Source organism: Peromyscus eremicus, chromosome 22 (assembly GCF_949786415.1).
Source record: "Peromyscus eremicus chromosome 22, PerEre_H2_v1, whole genome shotgun sequence".
Classification (NCBI taxonomy): Eukaryota; Metazoa; Chordata; class Mammalia; order Rodentia; family Cricetidae; genus Peromyscus; species Peromyscus eremicus.
The window spans coordinates 21,306,200-21,322,886 of NC_081437.1; the positions used below are offsets into that span (position 1 = coordinate 21,306,200).

At 44.8% G+C, this 16,687-nt stretch overlaps 1 protein-coding gene across 1 annotated transcript in view; it reads right to left on the reverse strand.

The window, feature by feature from the left end:
* The window catches only part of Clip4 (CAP-Gly domain containing linker protein family member 4), a 78,021-nt gene that overhangs the window by 31,129 nt on the left and 30,205 nt on the right, over positions 1-16,687 (reverse strand). Inside the window, exons 3-8 of the mRNA XM_059248697.1 lie at positions 12,913-13,052; positions 10,749-10,842; positions 9,669-9,830; positions 7,969-8,087; positions 6,507-6,743; positions 5,280-5,415 (exon numbers count right to left, since the gene is read on the reverse strand). Coding sequence (XP_059104680.1) covers positions 5,280-5,415; positions 6,507-6,743; positions 7,969-8,087; positions 9,669-9,830; positions 10,749-10,842; positions 12,913-13,052 — 888 coding nt within the window. The remainder of the gene's footprint in view (positions 1-5,279; positions 5,416-6,506; positions 6,744-7,968; positions 8,088-9,668; positions 9,831-10,748; positions 10,843-12,912; positions 13,053-16,687) is intronic.

Sequence of the window (16,687 nt, forward strand, 5' to 3'; positions counted from 1 at the left end):
TAAAGAAGGAAGTATTCCGCCAGGCAGTGGTGGTACACGCCTTAATTCCAGCACTCGGGAGGCAGAGCTAGGCGGATCTCCGTGAGTTCGAGGCCAGCCTGGGCTACAGAGTGGGTTCCCAGAAAGGCGCCACAGCTACACAGAGAAACCCTGTCTCGAAAAACAAAAAACAAACAAACAAAAAAAGAATTGTAATGCACATGATTCCTCGTCTTCATTTGTTATTATTATTATTATTATTATTATTATTATTATTATTATTATTAATCGAGTCATTTGGGTAAATCACGACTACATCTGAAGCTGTGGCTGGCTACACTGTCCTCAGTGGGCACAGCTGGCCTTCTCCCTTGCTGCCCGGTCACCCAGCATGCTCACTGGCTTCCCCGAGGCTGACACACAACTCTAAGGTTGACCAAAAAGCAGCACACAGACATTCTCTTTCAAAAGGAGAACAATGAATTCTCAGATAAACACGGCTTGTTTAATGTGTTCAGCCCCATTAAAAACGTCAGCAATGAATAAAAACGGTATAAATTCTAAGAGAAATTTATTTCTTGAAGAAGAAAATAGAAGCTTCTGAGAAGGGGAGAGAAGGCTGAACCTGAAACTCCTAAGTAGCAATCCGAGAAGGTCAAGAAAGTGGCTGGCAAGCGACAGGGGGTGAGAGCCGCATCCTGGCCACCGCTCGGTTATGTAGCTGTCCTGGCACAGAGCCGCATTGGTCGATCTGCTTACACCTGTGAGGCCCACGAAAGGGTCACTAAGTTCTACATTAGCTAGTACTGTCTTCAAAACACTAAGGGGATACGCGCGACAATCTCCCAGTCCTCATCCCAAACTACCACATGAAATCGGGTAGGAATATGCATACTGTCAGAATGGAGGGCTCTCATGTTACCCCTAGGAGTCTTCTTTCAGAAAGCTACTGAAGGATCTGCTCCACCAAAACTAGTAAGTAAGCTAAGAAAGAAACTGACTGAACAAAGTCAGAGCACCAAATCTTTCCCTTTACAGACAAAGTACAGAGACGTCTAAGACTGGAAAAACTAAGACGGAAGCATGTGTACAGATTCTTTACAAACATCAGCGCTGACATCAGAAGATACAAAGGCTCTTGACTCTAAAGAGCCAGGGTCAGGGGGAGGGAAGGCTTGTTTCTTTTGAATAAGCCTGACAATCTACTAAGCTACATACACGTTTACTTTGGCAACTATGGAAAGCATAAAAATAATATAATCCACAAGTATTAAATCAATTATTAAGTGGCTACAACTTAACAAACTAGTCCTTGCTAGAGCTAACAAACAGCAATCCTGAGATGAACCACAGCACTAACATGAACTCAGAGTATAAACATACAAGAACCAGAGGCAGGAACGGGAGAGAGAAGACAGAACCTATGGAGAAGAAACGAACTGGATGTTTTCTGATCTGCCAGGGGATCCACAACTCCCCTGCCCTCTACCTCAGGTACCTTAGCAATGACCTAACTCAGTACACCAAGATTACCCAGCAGGAGGGTGACCTTAAGTTTCAAACAATCCATCACGTGGCCCCCACACCCCAACCTGCCTCTGAGTATTTAGAGTCCAGAAGCAGACTCCCAAAGCACCCAGCTCTGCTTTATCAAGCTTGCCTGTCCTTGGAACCAGGAGAGTCAGGGAGCCCAAGAGACTCTGCCGACAATCTCTGCGCTCCCCATACCCTGCGCTTGACTGACACCTACCCTGTGTGTGACTAAACGCCTTTGATCCTGTCCTTCCTGAGCTTGGCAGCTGCCAAAAGGAGGTATCAGAGGAAAATTCAAACTAAAGCCTTGACCCTGTTCCAGCAAGCTCCTAATGGGTTTCACAATTATTTACAGAAAAACATAAACATTTCCAAAGGAATAAAAAATAGAATTTGTAACTAATTCTTGAATTATGTATCTACCAAGAACAATTATATATTACATATATTAAAGTATGAAAATAAAATAATCGCCGGGCGGTGGTGGCGCACGCCTTTAATCCCAGCACTCGGGAGGCAGAGCCAGGCGGATCTCTGTGAGTTCAAGGCCAGCCTGGGCTACCAAGTGAGTTCCAGGAAAGGCGCAAAGCTACACAGAGAAACCCTGTCTGGAAAAACCAAAAAAAAAAAAAAGAAAAAGAAAAAGAAAAGAAAAGAAAATAATCATCATAAAGGAAAAAATATTCTAGCCCTATATTAAATATCACAAGATACTGTGAGAGAAGTTCAAACCCAAATACCAAATTGGACAAATACATTTTTTAAACTTTTAGCAGGTTTTTGAACACTAATATTTCAGTTTAAATGGGCAACTATGAATATTCAGGAGCCAAAATAATTTTCTGTCTCTCTCCTCTCCTCTCTTCTCTTCTCCCCACCTCTCTCCTCTCCCTCTCTCCTCTCTCTCTCCTCTCTGCTCTCTCTCCCCCCTCCCCCATATACAAGGCATAACAAAGCATTTACGATGTTCTCGCATGGGGCTGGGAAGGTAGTTTAGTTGATAAACTGCATGCTGTACAAACATAACCCGAGTTTGACTCTCAGCTCCCACTTAACATGTCTGAAAGCTTATGCCTGCAACCCCAGCAGACAGGCAGATCTCCGGGGATTAATGGTCAGCCAGCCTCGACAAATCAGTGAGCTCCAGGCCAGCAAGAGACCCTGCTTCAAAACACAAGATGGTTCCTGAGGAACAATACCCAAGTAGAACAATACTCTGTCCTACACACACACACACACACACATACACACACACACACACATACACACACACACGAATATATACACAAAACTAAAAGGGAAAATTTTCTGTCCTACTATGAGCTGAGAAATAGGAATCAAAAGCAAGTTTTTACCCATCAAATTAGAAAACTTAAAAGAAAAGGAGTCATTAAAAAAATCACATTTTTGATCAACATTTAAAGACTTACACAAATTATAAAAGGATATCCAGTAAAAAATACATACATATATATGTGCATACACACACACACACACACACACACACACACACACACACACACATATAAAATCCAAGCTTTGTGGGGGTAAAATTTTAAACAGAACAAATGTATGTAAGAAGCACTACAAAAAGCCCAAAGAGAGGAACAGTGAACAGAGATGATCAAAATACACTGCTTAAGTATGTAAAATTTTCAAAGAAAAAAATTATTTAAAAAGTGTTATCAAAAATATGCAAGTGACCTTTATTTTCTTCTTTCTCCTGTTTTATGATTTTTATGTCTCACACACTGAGCATTTTTGTAAGCAAAAAGTATAAATAGACAAAGACAAGTATATGGCAGAAAAAAAACAAACAGTAATTCGGGTAACTTGGTAAGAGTCAGCTAATCGCTGACAGTTCTGTGCTGACCCATCCCTTACCCAGGGAGTTTATATGTCTCTCAATATACCCTGTCCTCACACAAAGTCCCGGGGTTCTGTATCCCTGTTTCATAGATACCAGACGGGAACAAGAACAGATCGAGGCTCACACGGCCCCAGCCCTGAGGAAGAGACCTGATCACATCTCAGCATCAGACTCCAAACCCCACCGTGCTCATCAGTGTGCTGGGCAACCGTGGAGGTAACGTCAGAGAAGAGGAAAAACATCAACAACAGAGTGAGAAACGCAGACTGACCCCAGTGTCAGAGTGTGTGAAGGAAAGAGAGAAAAACAGAAGAAGGGCAGATGTGAGGAGGAGGAAAGATGGGGGGTAGGGATGAATTTAAACAAACGTTTGTCAGAAAGAGAAAGGACTGGCCCAGCTCAGGAACAGAGTCAAAGTTGGTCTCACTGCTTTTCCAGCTTCTCAATTCTTCATGGTCTACTGTCTCCTGATAGCAAAGTCCCTCTCTGTGGCCTGACACTACCACATGCAGGTCTGGTGAGAAGCCTTCTGCTGGCTAACTGCTCACAGCAAGGACTGAGCAGCAGGCCTTGCCCACCTCAGCATCACTCACTGAGACGACTCCCCTCTACTCAACTGTCTTCCCCTCAAAACTGCCCCAGAGAAGGTGAAAGACAGCTCAACTGGTAAACTGCCTTGTGAGCATTCGGATGTGAGTGTAATCCGCAGCATCCATACAACATGTTGGCATGTGACTGTAATCCCAGCACCGTGGGGCAGAAAACAAGGGCTCAGTGGCTAGCCAGCCGGTATAGCTGAGTCCCAAGACCCAGTGAAACACCACCTCTGGCCTCCACATGCACACTGGTGCAGACACACGTGAGTGCACACTACACTACACACACACACACACACACACACACACACACACACACACACACACGATCAGTTCCAATGAATTCCAATGCAGGTAGGCAGATATTCTCTCCCTGAAAGAACAAGCCAATCCCATCATATTCTCTATTTACCAGTCTCTCTACCAGGTGCCTATGACTCCTGTTAACTGGGTGTCTAAAACACAAAAGCCTCGCTCGGTCCTTCAACCCGGGATCAAGTCCCTGGGATCAGGAACCAGAGATCCCAGTATGTTCTCCTGGGCTCTCCTCCCAGTCACATTCTCCTTTTCCTCCCTGGCCACCTTGGATTCTCACATCCATCCCTTTAATCAGTCTGCTTCCTTTGTCCCCAGCTTTCTTGCAGACTTCTTCTGGTAGAACATTCTAGAAGAAACAACCCTGCTGAACCAGACCCTTCATCAGTACCCAAACAGTTTGACAAGCCTTGACGAGAAGAGGACTTGCCCTTGCAGCCTGCTTACGACTCTACATTTATGTCCGCAAGTCTACCGTTGGTCCTCGGCACCACATGGCTGCCTGCCGCACTGCCCTGCCCTGACCTGGCTGCAGTCTGTCTCCCCTCCCTGCCCATCTCCATCCCGCTCTCTCCCAACTCCACCCACCCCCAGATCCCTCTCCTTACATCAGCCAATGACCTCACTTCTCATTTGCTGAGAAAACAGAAACATCTTCCCAGCATCTCCCTCCTTAGGGAGGGTGAGCCACGCCTGGACTAATGCCAGGCTAACCCTGGCACAACCCTTTCAACTTCTCAAGGACCTTCCTCCTCCAGCCTTCCCTTTGTCTCCAGCAACACCACTTCCCTCCTGTAAATCATTCCCATCAGTGAAAACACGACAGACCAGCTCCTGCACTGAAAATACCCTCAATCCACACCCTCTTACAAAGTACACGAGTAACCAGGAAAGGGTTTCATTTGAAAACTTCAAGAAAGGGTGAAGTGGGACTGATCAGTGGTAGAATGTGGTCCGTCTTTGTGGGGCCCTGGGTTCAATCTTACCATATTTGGGAGCACACTTGAAGTACTGGACTCTCCCAACACCTCCGTTGTTTTTTCCTTCCGGTTCATCCAGCTCAATGCCAGCCCACTGCCCACTTGCAAACTCCGTTGTTCCACAAAACCTTAATGTCCCAACCTAGAGAAAATATACATCAAAATGGGTTTTCATTCTTATTAGTAATTCTAAATGCCCTGTTCTTGGCAATATTACTATCTACGTCTTTCAAAGTGGATGTCTGAATAAGGAACTTTGCCAAAGATTTTTTTAAATGGCAAAGAACTTCACCAGGAAGACAAAGGGTCCTTCCTAGGTGATGTTCTTTCCCAATAGAACAGGAAAGAAAAGTTCACGTTCCCTGTTCCACTCCACACGGGAGCGTCCTAGTACCTTAAACTAAGAATAAACACTGCTAATGAGTGGAGTGTGGCTCAGTGAGGCAGCACTTCCCACGCTTCATGAGGCCAGAGCTCAAGTCCCAGCACTGAAAGGGAAAATAAAAAAAAAAAAAAGCTCCCAAAAGAAGTATCAAAGAAAAGAGAGAAACGGTCACAGTGAAGGTCACACAGAAACCGCAGCTCCGTCTGTCTATCAAGCCTTTATGTACAGAGGCACTGGCTGACCTCCCGTCTACAGGTTTTGTAGCATCTGAATGTTCCCTATTTGTGAGATTTCAAAGTCAAACACAGAACAGTACTGAAGGTTTCCTTTGCTCCGTTGGCAGGAGAAGAGTCACTGGCAGGGACAGTCCAGAGTAGACAGAGCAAGGTCACTTCTCAGCTCTTGCCTCTAAACTCAGTCAAGGTTCTCTATGCTGCTTTTCCCTGTGCAAGTAAAAAGACCTTCGCTATCAAGTTCAAATAGCTCATATTCTTAAACTGCCCTCTATAAGTGTACGGAAACTTACATTTAAATTTCACATTTTCACTGGGCGGTGGTGGCGCACGCCTTAATCCCAGCACTCGGGAGGCAGAGGCAGGAGGATCTCTGTGAGTTTGAAGACATCCTGGTCTACAAAGCGAGTTCCAGGACAGCCAGGGCAGTTATACAGAGAACCTCTGCCTCAAAAAACAAAAATTGCACATTTCCAATCAAGTATGTTTCTGTCCGCAGTGTTGAAGTTTGTCCCCAAAATGCAAAACTGTGATCGTGCGGCACACAAGCCCTAGACACAGACCAGGAATGAGGACCATAAGAACGACTTCGGGGACCACAGTGACTTACTATACCTTCTGTCCTGCGATGACAACCCGGTCCCCCAACTTCAGGCCGAGAGAGGTCAGCATGGCCTTGCTGGTGACATGATCACAGTTTGGAACTACGGCCTTAGGGATGGTACAGGCCAGAGGCGTCGCACCCAAGAGCATCTGCTTGATTTCCTTAGCGGTGGCTGCAGCATCAGCCATCTCCAGAGGCATGTCCACCGGGTCCGGGACAACATCCGCAGGGATCTGTCCTTTGTCATTCTACCAGAGACAGGAGAAAATCTTCAGCTCTGACATGCTCAGAGCATTAGACAGCCATCAACGATTCTTAATGGAGGACATTTAAGTCAGACACAGTCATTTATTTACTCAAAACCACTCAACGGACTCTTCCACTGTACCAGGAACCATTCTAGGTGCTAAAGACACCACAGTACAGGAAACACAACACTCTGCCTACCCTCAAAGAGCACACACACTTGTAGGTCAGACAGAGCATCAACAGATTATGTGGTGTGCTAACTAGGAGCTGAGTGGTATAAAGACACCCAGGCACAGAGAACACAGGCACAGAGGTGACTGTAGGGGGGCTGGTGACATAAAGATGGTGAGGGAACCCTCACCGACAAGATGCATTTACAGAGAGAAGCAAAGGGCATGAGGGAAGGTGGTCTGGCAGGGGAAAACCATTCTGTACACTGAGAAGGGCAAGCACCAGGGAGGAGAAATAACTCTGCTGCACATGAGCACAGGGAAACAGTAGGATGCCCAGCTGCCCAATCCAAGACCCAGCTACATCCATGCGCACTCCTTACAGACATTTAGTCAACCAGGGCCACATACACAAGGACCCCACTTCACAGCCACCTTAGTTTATATAAGTTCCCACAATCCAGTTTGCACAGAGGTAGAGAATCTCCCCCAAGATGTTTCCCAGAGCCTGTCCCTGTCATTAAGGGTCACATGACTACATCCCGCCATCCCACAGCTGCCACACTGGCTCTGTGACCTCGGCCACCTGCTTGGTCACACAGTGACTCAGACTTCAGAAATAGAGACAACAGTCTCTGTACTATTGATCGCATCCTAAGCTGCAATCAAGACTTGCCCCACCCTCCCTATGAAGGAAAGACTATATCTACACTGTATCTGTGACAACATAAAATAGCCAGCTATAAATCCAGTTCATTGCATGGTGTTCATATAATTTAAAATCTACCATTTCAAAAAAAAAAAAAAAAGAAGTCACCTCACTTGGTTCTCTCAAGGAAGAGCTTACAGACAGAATCTCCAGAGGTATTTTAATTCCGAACAATGAGGGGTCCACATGATAGCAGGAGAGGCAGTAATCAATTAAAAACATTCTGAGATGTCCAGTTAGGCCAGTTAGAAAACAAGATGTGGGGAGATAAAAACCAACGTCCAAATTCAACTCTTCACTGGAGATACTGTGAGGTGTTCTCATTCTCTGGCTTCAACCTCTTACCCTAAACGCGGGATTGGCTCCATGCTCCAGTAAGGTCTTCACAGATCCTGCACACAAGTTATAAGCTGCAATGTGCAGGGCTGTCCCAAAATTAAAGTCGCTGCAAGTAGCGTCCACATCTACGATTAAACATCACAAAAGTATTAACTAAAACTTTAAATTCAGCTATTACAATTTCCAAGGAGATGGGGGAGTTGGGGAAGGGGATTTTACCCTTTTATTCACTTAGACCCCAGATGCAGTATTTCACAGCGGGACAAATCTCCATAATTATAACTTGCCTACAATAACCAAATGACTATCTTCCCACTTCAGTGTGATTCCTTGTGAAATGGGGTGCTATATAGATCACGAGGGTTCCAGCTATCCTAAACTACCTTGCAGGAGAGGCAGTGAACGGTGGTAATTCACCCCTGTGACATGACCAGCCTTCCGTGGCTGCTCACTAAACTCAGGCCATTTCCTTGTAAGGTAATGCCCCTTGTGGTACACAGTAAGGGAGTCAGCTTCAGGTTGGGGGTCAGCAAATGAACCCAATACACACTACTGCCTGTTTCTCAAACTTTCACAGGAGTGCAGGCACACTTATTCAGAGACATATTCTCTGAGCCTGTACCCAAGCTCTAACTGCAGAAATGAGTCGCTGTGACAGACACCAGATAGTCTGAAAAACTAAAATAGTTATTTACTAGTTAGCCTTTCATGGAAAAAGATGGCTAAACTGTGCAAAATCCTCAAATCAATAACAAGTACCTGAACATAGGAGTGCTTACATACTGATTCATGACACTACTCGACAGATGAATTTGGACTCCACAGTAAGAAAAGGAACCCTGAAATTCTAAGGGTATTCTAATAACAGTAAATCACGTTGCATTATACCTGAGCAGGAAATCGCCTGGAATGGAAGATCCTATTTTGAATGTTTCCTGCAAGGGTGTAATAGTCTCTGGCTCCACAATTGTATATTAATCTGCAGAGGACCACGTTGGCTTGACTACACACCTGTGACAACCCAGACTTCCTGCATTACTGAACACAGGACCATGGACAGAAACTCTTCCCAACATCACCGAGAAGTTGGAAAGGTAGAATTTTAAAAAAAGAGACTAGATGATTGTGCAAAGCAGAAATTAGAAACCAACCTTCTGAGAGGTTTGTCTCCTGAATCTCAAAAATGTCTTTTGTAAAGGGATGGCGCTGGGCGCTCTAAGCTAGAAGAATTCTCTCTCTTGCTCTTATTCTTCTCAAAAGAGAAGAACCAGAGAGAATATCAACTTTAGGGTATCACCATCGAGATGTGGAGGCACCCTCAAATTTATCAAAGAATTCCTGGAAGGAGTGACATCTAAAAGAATCCTCCCCTGATTTATTCCAATGCCAGCCCAAACACTCTGCTGCTCTACCCCTGGCTTCCCAAGAAGACAAAGGAATGATAAAGCACACCCAAGGGTTACCCATGAAAACTACTACACTGGAGAATCTGCAGAGACAGGAAGACCCAGAAAACACTTATTTTCTAATTTGTAGCTCTTTGAGCCAAGCCTTTTGTGAAAGGATAGTAACCTCCAACAAAGAAATTCTAAACTTTTTCAGAAGAAAAAAAAAAAAAAAACGAGTGTGAGAAGAAAGCCCTCCTCACAGTGGCTTGGACGCCATTACAGAACACTCATTGGTAACGGAGATGTGCCAGCACTCGCCTTTTGGTTTTGAAGTCTTCAAAATCACTCTTATAAGCTCTGGGACATCAAAGTATGCAGCGTAATGCAAGGCGTTCATGTTTGTCCAGCGACTCCGCAAACTCGCGTCTGCTCCCAGATCAATAAGTTGAGCTGCAAATTTTACAGCTGTCTCAACATCACCTGAAGAAAAGAAAAGTCCCCAAATTATTTTTCTTCAGTACATAGTTTAATACCCAGTCTAATTCTCTAATGTCTGTCTTTAAAAAGCAAAGCAAACAGCACACTGGACCTACATTATACTGCAAAAATTTCACCTTCAGGGGTTAATCCCAAGCTAACACTCCCATTCAGGAGTGTGAATAAACACAATGAAGGTGTTCACCATGCCATTACTGATTATGAGTGAAATTCTGACAGCCTACGAGTGTGGTAAGAAATCATTTAAATAACTAAGACCTCTGTCCTATGGAATAGAATGAAGGCACTAAGAAAAATGTCAGACCAGTGCAAAAATATTTGGGCTACTATTTTTCTTGATCTCCTTTTTAGATTATAAATTCAATTTGATTTTATGGAAGTATCGGCACATTGTGGATTACTACAAGAAGAAAAGGCCCTTCAGCACCAACAATTTAAGTTCTGTTATCAGATTACTGAAACAAGAAGAGACAACCACAATACAGAGTCTAGTTAATCCCCAGTAAAGCAGGGAAGAACAGCAATTGTGGACATATGCTGCACATGTATTTCATAAGTAGGAATAGAACTCAGAGATAAGCTATACTCTACAGTCTTGAAGGACTGCTATGCTAAAAAACTGACCTTAGCCCAGTCTTGGTGAAAGCTCCCTGGTAGATTCTTGGGTGGTATCTCAACTACTGAGCAGCGAGGCATGAAGCCTGCTACAGAAAATGTTGAGACATAATCACAGGTATCAAGACTTCCGCGGGGGAAAGGAACAAAGTTTTGAGTGGACCAAACTGAATCCCGCACCTACTCAGCCGATGGTCAACTAGACGCCCCGCCCGGGTCACTGTCTGGCAACAGATATTACTCAGTCACAGATGGAGAGCAGAGAGGGGCAAGCCACATACTCACCGATGCCATGAGCCCCAGACTTGCAAGTGTAATGTAACAGAGTCATGTCCGTCAGTCCGTCTCTATCATTCACGTTGCAGCCTCTCTTGAGAATCTGAGGACGGAAATGAAATAACAGTAAGATGTCTGAAAGAGTCATAAGGAATCATGTATCTATTTACCTAAATTTACATATAATCCATGTTTAAAAAAACATATTCATCTATAGTTCAAATGAAATTTTCCCATCTGGGCTGACAATGTCCCTCTACCTACCCCAAAAGCCAAAGTAACAAAAAACCCAATAACCAGTCATGAAAACTCCCCTTTTGAGTTGTTGGTCAGGTGTCCAAGAGCCTCTGAAAACATCATAGGCTATTTATGCTGCTCTTGGTGGCCCCCTAGAAGTGGAAGGTTAAGTCCTGACTGCTGAAGAAACTGTGCTTAAAACATAAGACCCAGAGGACCTGGGCTGGATCTGACCTAGCAGCCTCCTCCCGAAGACTAGCTTCCACAGCAGTAGAAGGTACCATGCAAGCTTCTAAGGGAAGGAAGTAACCAAGAGTCCTACCCAGGTATGGTATGTATGAACTACAATGGCCCCTATGGCATGATATCTCTAAGAGTACAATGGTGGCAGGCATACCTTGGCTGTAACCAATAGTTACAAGAGGAGAATCGTGCCTGATACTGGAAACCTAGCCAGCTACCCAGGAATAGTGAAGTCACGGATCCTGGAGGAGACCCTACCATCACCACTTAACTAAACCAGAATAATTCTTAACTACATTCTAAATCGTTATCTGTATGTCCACAGATAAGTATGTCTCACCCTCTCATCAAAGCAATATCTCTTTGCAACAGACAGAGACCGCTACAGAAAACCACACTGATCAAGAGGCAGAGAAAAAGTGTGTGGCACCTCATCCCGGTTGATACCTCTACAACTCATGTCCCAGACCCACGCTCAGAGATCACAGTGTAAGAGGAGTCAGAAAAACTGTCAGAGCCAGAGGAACAAGAAGTCGGCCCCTTCTAGAAACATCCGAGAAACTACACCCATCACCAACATGGCTCCCTGAACAAAACCTGAAGAAGGACATCACCAACAGACACGCTAACATGGAAGGGGACTATCTCATGGGGCCCCAACCCGACCAAGAACTACAGGTAACTCAGAAACGCTGAGATCAGGAGAAACAGTTTTCCCCAGAGAAGAGCTCCCCAGCTGGTTATCCAACACCAGTGGTCAGCTCTGAAATCATACACACAAGTAACATTATACTAACTGAGCAGGTTGTATTTATATTATATATTATATTATATTATATTATATTATATTATATTATATTATATTATATTATATTATATATAACATAATTATATTAACAAAGAAAAAGAGGTCATGAATTTGAGAGGAAACAATAAGGGTACATGGGAGGGATTAGAGGGAGGAAAAGGAAAGAGGAAAATGATGTAATTATGCTTTAATTACAAAAAAAAAAAAGAAATTAAAGTTTAAAAGAACAATCTGAGAAAGCCCACGACTGCAGTGTGACCCCCGAGATATCCATGCCTTCAGACCCGCTCAGCCTATCTGATCACACTGCATTCAACACTGCACTCAGCAATAATGAAATCTGAACCTGTCTGTGGGTTCCTCAAGATGACTCTAACATGAGGTTCCTCCAAATATGTTCTTCCAAAAATGATCAAAGTTTGTTTTTCCAAAGGTTACAATGACACTTGAAAAAAAATGTATGCCTTCTTCCTACAGCATTACAACATGTGTGTCAAACCCTCCCTCAAAAAGCCAAACATTTTAAAATTATATCTAAGCCTAGATCACTACCAGACCCTCCCAAAGTGTAGAAGGAACGTGATGGTATTTGAAGACTTCATGAAATGTACAAAAGTTCGCAGAACTACTTTGTACAAAGAAGGGGGTACCCAAAATGCCTCTCCCTGCTCCCACCAGAAGTCTGCGATGACAGCGTGCAGGTTCAAGAGGACAGGGTGGGAAGCATGCACAGCATGTCCACTGCTCCGTGAAAACCTGCAAATGCAGACGGACTGCAGACCGCAATGGGCTTCTCCCCATAGGGATCTCTCCTCTCAGAGGGAGAAATAGTCTAATCATTAACAGGTGCAATAACACAAAGCTGAACAGGCCAGACACACTTACCTCATTTCCAATAATGTCAATGTTTTGCTGGACCTGAGGAACCCACTGTCTCAAAATAGCAAATAATTCTGAGACTGACGTTTTGGGATCAAAGAGAATTTCCTGACACGACGCGTCGTTGGGATCAAAGAAAGAAAACTCTGAAACACAAAACGGTGCAAATTGAATGTATTAATGGTTTCTAGCATTTTGAAGGTAAGTGATGCGGCAAACGTTCAGCTGATACAAACATTTTTAGAAGCTAGCAAAAAGCCAGATAACAGGCCGGGCGGTGGTGGTGCACGCCTTTAATCCCAGCACTCGGGAGGCAGAGCCAGGCGAATCTCTGTGAGTTCGAGGCCAGCCTGGGCTACCAAGTGAGTTCCAGGACAGACGCAAAGCTACACAGAGAAACCCTGTCTCGAAAAACCAAAAAAAAAAAAAAAAGCCAGATAACAGTAAGCAAGTCTCAAAACCAAGACCGAGGCTCGCTTAAAGCGTCCTGAGAGTAAGGCTCCCAGGTACCACGCATATGAAACCACGTGTGAGCACAGGTCTCAGAGCCTGAGTCGTGCATAAGAAACCACATGTGTGAGCACAGGTCTCAGAGCCTGAGTCGTGCATAAGAAACCAGGTGTGAGCACAGGTCTCAGAGCCTGAGTCGTGCATAAGAAACCACATGTGTGAGCACAGGTCTCAGAGCCTGAGTCGTGCATATGAAACCACGTGTGAGCACAGGTCTCAGAGCCTGAGTCATGCATAAGAAACCACATGTGTGAGCACAGGTCTCAGAGCCTGAGTCGTGCATAAGAAACCACGTGTGAGCACAGGTCTCAGAGCCTGAGTCATGCATATGAAACCACGTGTGAGCACAGGTCTCAGAGCCTGAGTCGTGCATAAGAAACCACATGTGAGCACAGGTCTCAGAGCCTGAGTCAAGCATAAGAAACCACGTGTGAACACAGGTCTCAGAGCCTGAGTCGTGCATAAGAAACCACGTGTGAGCACAGGTCTCAGAGCCTGAGTCATGCATATGAAACCACGTGTGAACACAGGTCTCAGAGCCTGAGTCGTGCATAAGAAACCACGTGTGAGCACAGGTCTCAGAGCCTGAGTCATGCATAAGAAACCACGTGTGAGCACAGGTCTCAGAGCCTGAGTCGTGCAAATGTGGTTTCTAAGGCACAGATATCATCAAACTTCATCAGTATTTTTCTCTCAAAACACAAATGGCAGACAGTGGATTCACGTCAAAGAGTACAACACAGGTAAAAGTAAACATACCAAGGAAGAGGTCCGCATGTTCTCTTTACTCTTCTGCATTTCCCTAAGGCTCTTTAATAAACAAACACCACTTGTGACCCACCGGATAAGTATGAGGCATAAGCCATGTGTGGTGGTTTGAATGAAAATGACCCCCCCCCATAGGCTCACAGATTTGAATACTTGGTCACCAGGGAGTGACACTATTTGAAAGGGTTAGGAGGCGGGGCCTTGTCGGAGGAAGGAGTTATTAGGGGTGGGCTTCGAGGTTTCCAAAAGCCCGTTCCAAGCCCAGAGTCTCTCTTCCTGCTGCACACGGATCTGAATGCAGAACTCTCAGCTCCTCCTCCAGCACCATGTCTGCCTACACACTGCCATGTCCCGGCCATGGTGATAGCGGACTAAACTTCTGAACTGTACACAAGCCCAATTAAAGGTTTTCCTTCCTAAGAGCTGCTGTGGTCATGGTGCCTCTTCACGGCAGAAGGACACTGACTAAGATACTATTCCAACAGATGAAGACCTCGTGTCCAGTGATGAAGCAATGTAGAACAAGGGCACAAAGTGACTGGATTATTTGGGAATCTGCACTAGTAAAAACCACAAGAAAAACCTGAAGGAGTCATCTCAGGATTTCTTACCATGCCTTTTAAGGGTTGGTGAAAATCGGGGAACATCCTAAGGGTAAAAGAGACTGGCTTGTGAAGGAAACATGACCATTCAGAAGAAAATCAGATTCTACTCTCTTAATCCAAAAAAGAAACTATAAAAGGCAGAAAAGACCTAAAACTGGGAAATGGTCCAGAACCAACATTTGCTGAACACCAACAGCTTAACAAACACCACATAAATGCCCACAAATTGTGATTCTGGTTTCACTAAGGGAAAATGACATATACAAATGACATCGGCTCAAAGTCACATAACTAAGAAGTGGCAACGTGGGGTGGGAAGCCAGGTCTGTCTCCACGGCCTGTCTTCCTTCCTCAGCTACACTGCTCTGATGAACTAACTCATGGAGTCAGACTGTGACAGCAGACACAGTCCTGGGACTCCTGGGGTCTCTAAGTTTGTCTTCTCTGTGCTTTCAAATATTTGGGGTGGGATAACCAAATTGAAAGGGAGGTGCAGGCTGAGGGCATCTATGAAAGTCCAGCAGCGTCCATGAAGAGAATATCAACTTTCTGGTCCTGTGCAGGTCTTTCCTGAAGCCTCCTAGTTGATCTTCCTGTTGGAATGTTCATATTTAAACAAGGAAGGGGCCGGGTGGCGGTGGCACACACCTTTAATCCCAGCACTCAGGAGGCAGAGCCAGGCAGATCTCTGTAAGTTCGAGGCCAGCCTGGTCTACAGAGCGAGATCCAGGACAGGCACCAAAACAACACAGAGAAACCCTGTCTCACCAAAAAACAAACAAACAAACAAACAAAAACAAACAGGGAAGGAGGAAAGCACATGACTCCCTGTGTTTCAGGGAAGTTATTGAAAAATGAGCCCGCTCATAGGTAAAACCCCTCTCAGGTGTGCTTCGGACCCCAGCCCTTGAGAGGTAGGGGCAAGAAATCAGGAGTTCAAGGCCAGCCTTGGCTACCACAATAAACATAGTAAGCTTGAGGCCAGCCTGTCTCAAAATAATAATAATAATAATAATAATAATAATAATAATAATAATAATAATTGAAAGGTTATTTTAAAAAACTCTAAAGCAAGGATGGGTTCCACTTCGCTCAAAACCAGCTATTGGCTAGTAACCGGTGCCTTTTTGGAGAAATGGGTGAAACTTGGCATTACAGTGACAACTTTGGGAAGCCTTTAACTAGAGTGATCTGCCACCCTTCAGACTGGCCTGGAGAAGAAAGGCTCCTGAGGCGCTCAGAGACCAAGGCATGCGGTCTCTGATTTGTATGACGAGTTTCCAGAGCCTAAAGGATGCAGAAGAGCATCTCTAAAAGGACTGTTGCAGCATGTGAATAGAGTATTAGGTAGAAAGCTGTGGCTGAGTGGGGAGCTTCGGTGTCTTCCAAGGATGCATGATGCCCATCCAGCTTCCTTTATTGACCAGTTTTACGTTCATTTGACACAGGTTAGAGGCATCTGAGAGATGGGAACCTCAACTGAGAAAATGCCTCTGTAAGATTTGGCTATAGGCAGGCCTGTAGGACATCTTCTTAATTAGTGATTGATGGGGGAGGGCCCAGCTCATTGTGGGTGAGGCCATCCCTGGTCAGGTGGTCCTGGGTTCTATAATAAAGCAGGCTGAGCAAGCCATGTGGAGCAAGTCAGTAAGCAGCACCCCTCCATGGCCTCTGCATCAGCTCCTGCCTCCAGGTTCCTGTCCTGTTTGAGTTCCTGTCCTGACTTCCTTCAATGATGAACAGTGGTATGGATGCATAAGCCAAATAAACCTTTCCTCCCTAAGTTCTTTTGGTCATGGTGTCTCATCACAGCAATAGTAACCCTAACTAAGACAACCAGAAGCCTCTGATGGCTATTCTACCTGGCACACTGCTAAAATATTTCTGTTCAGGTCTGT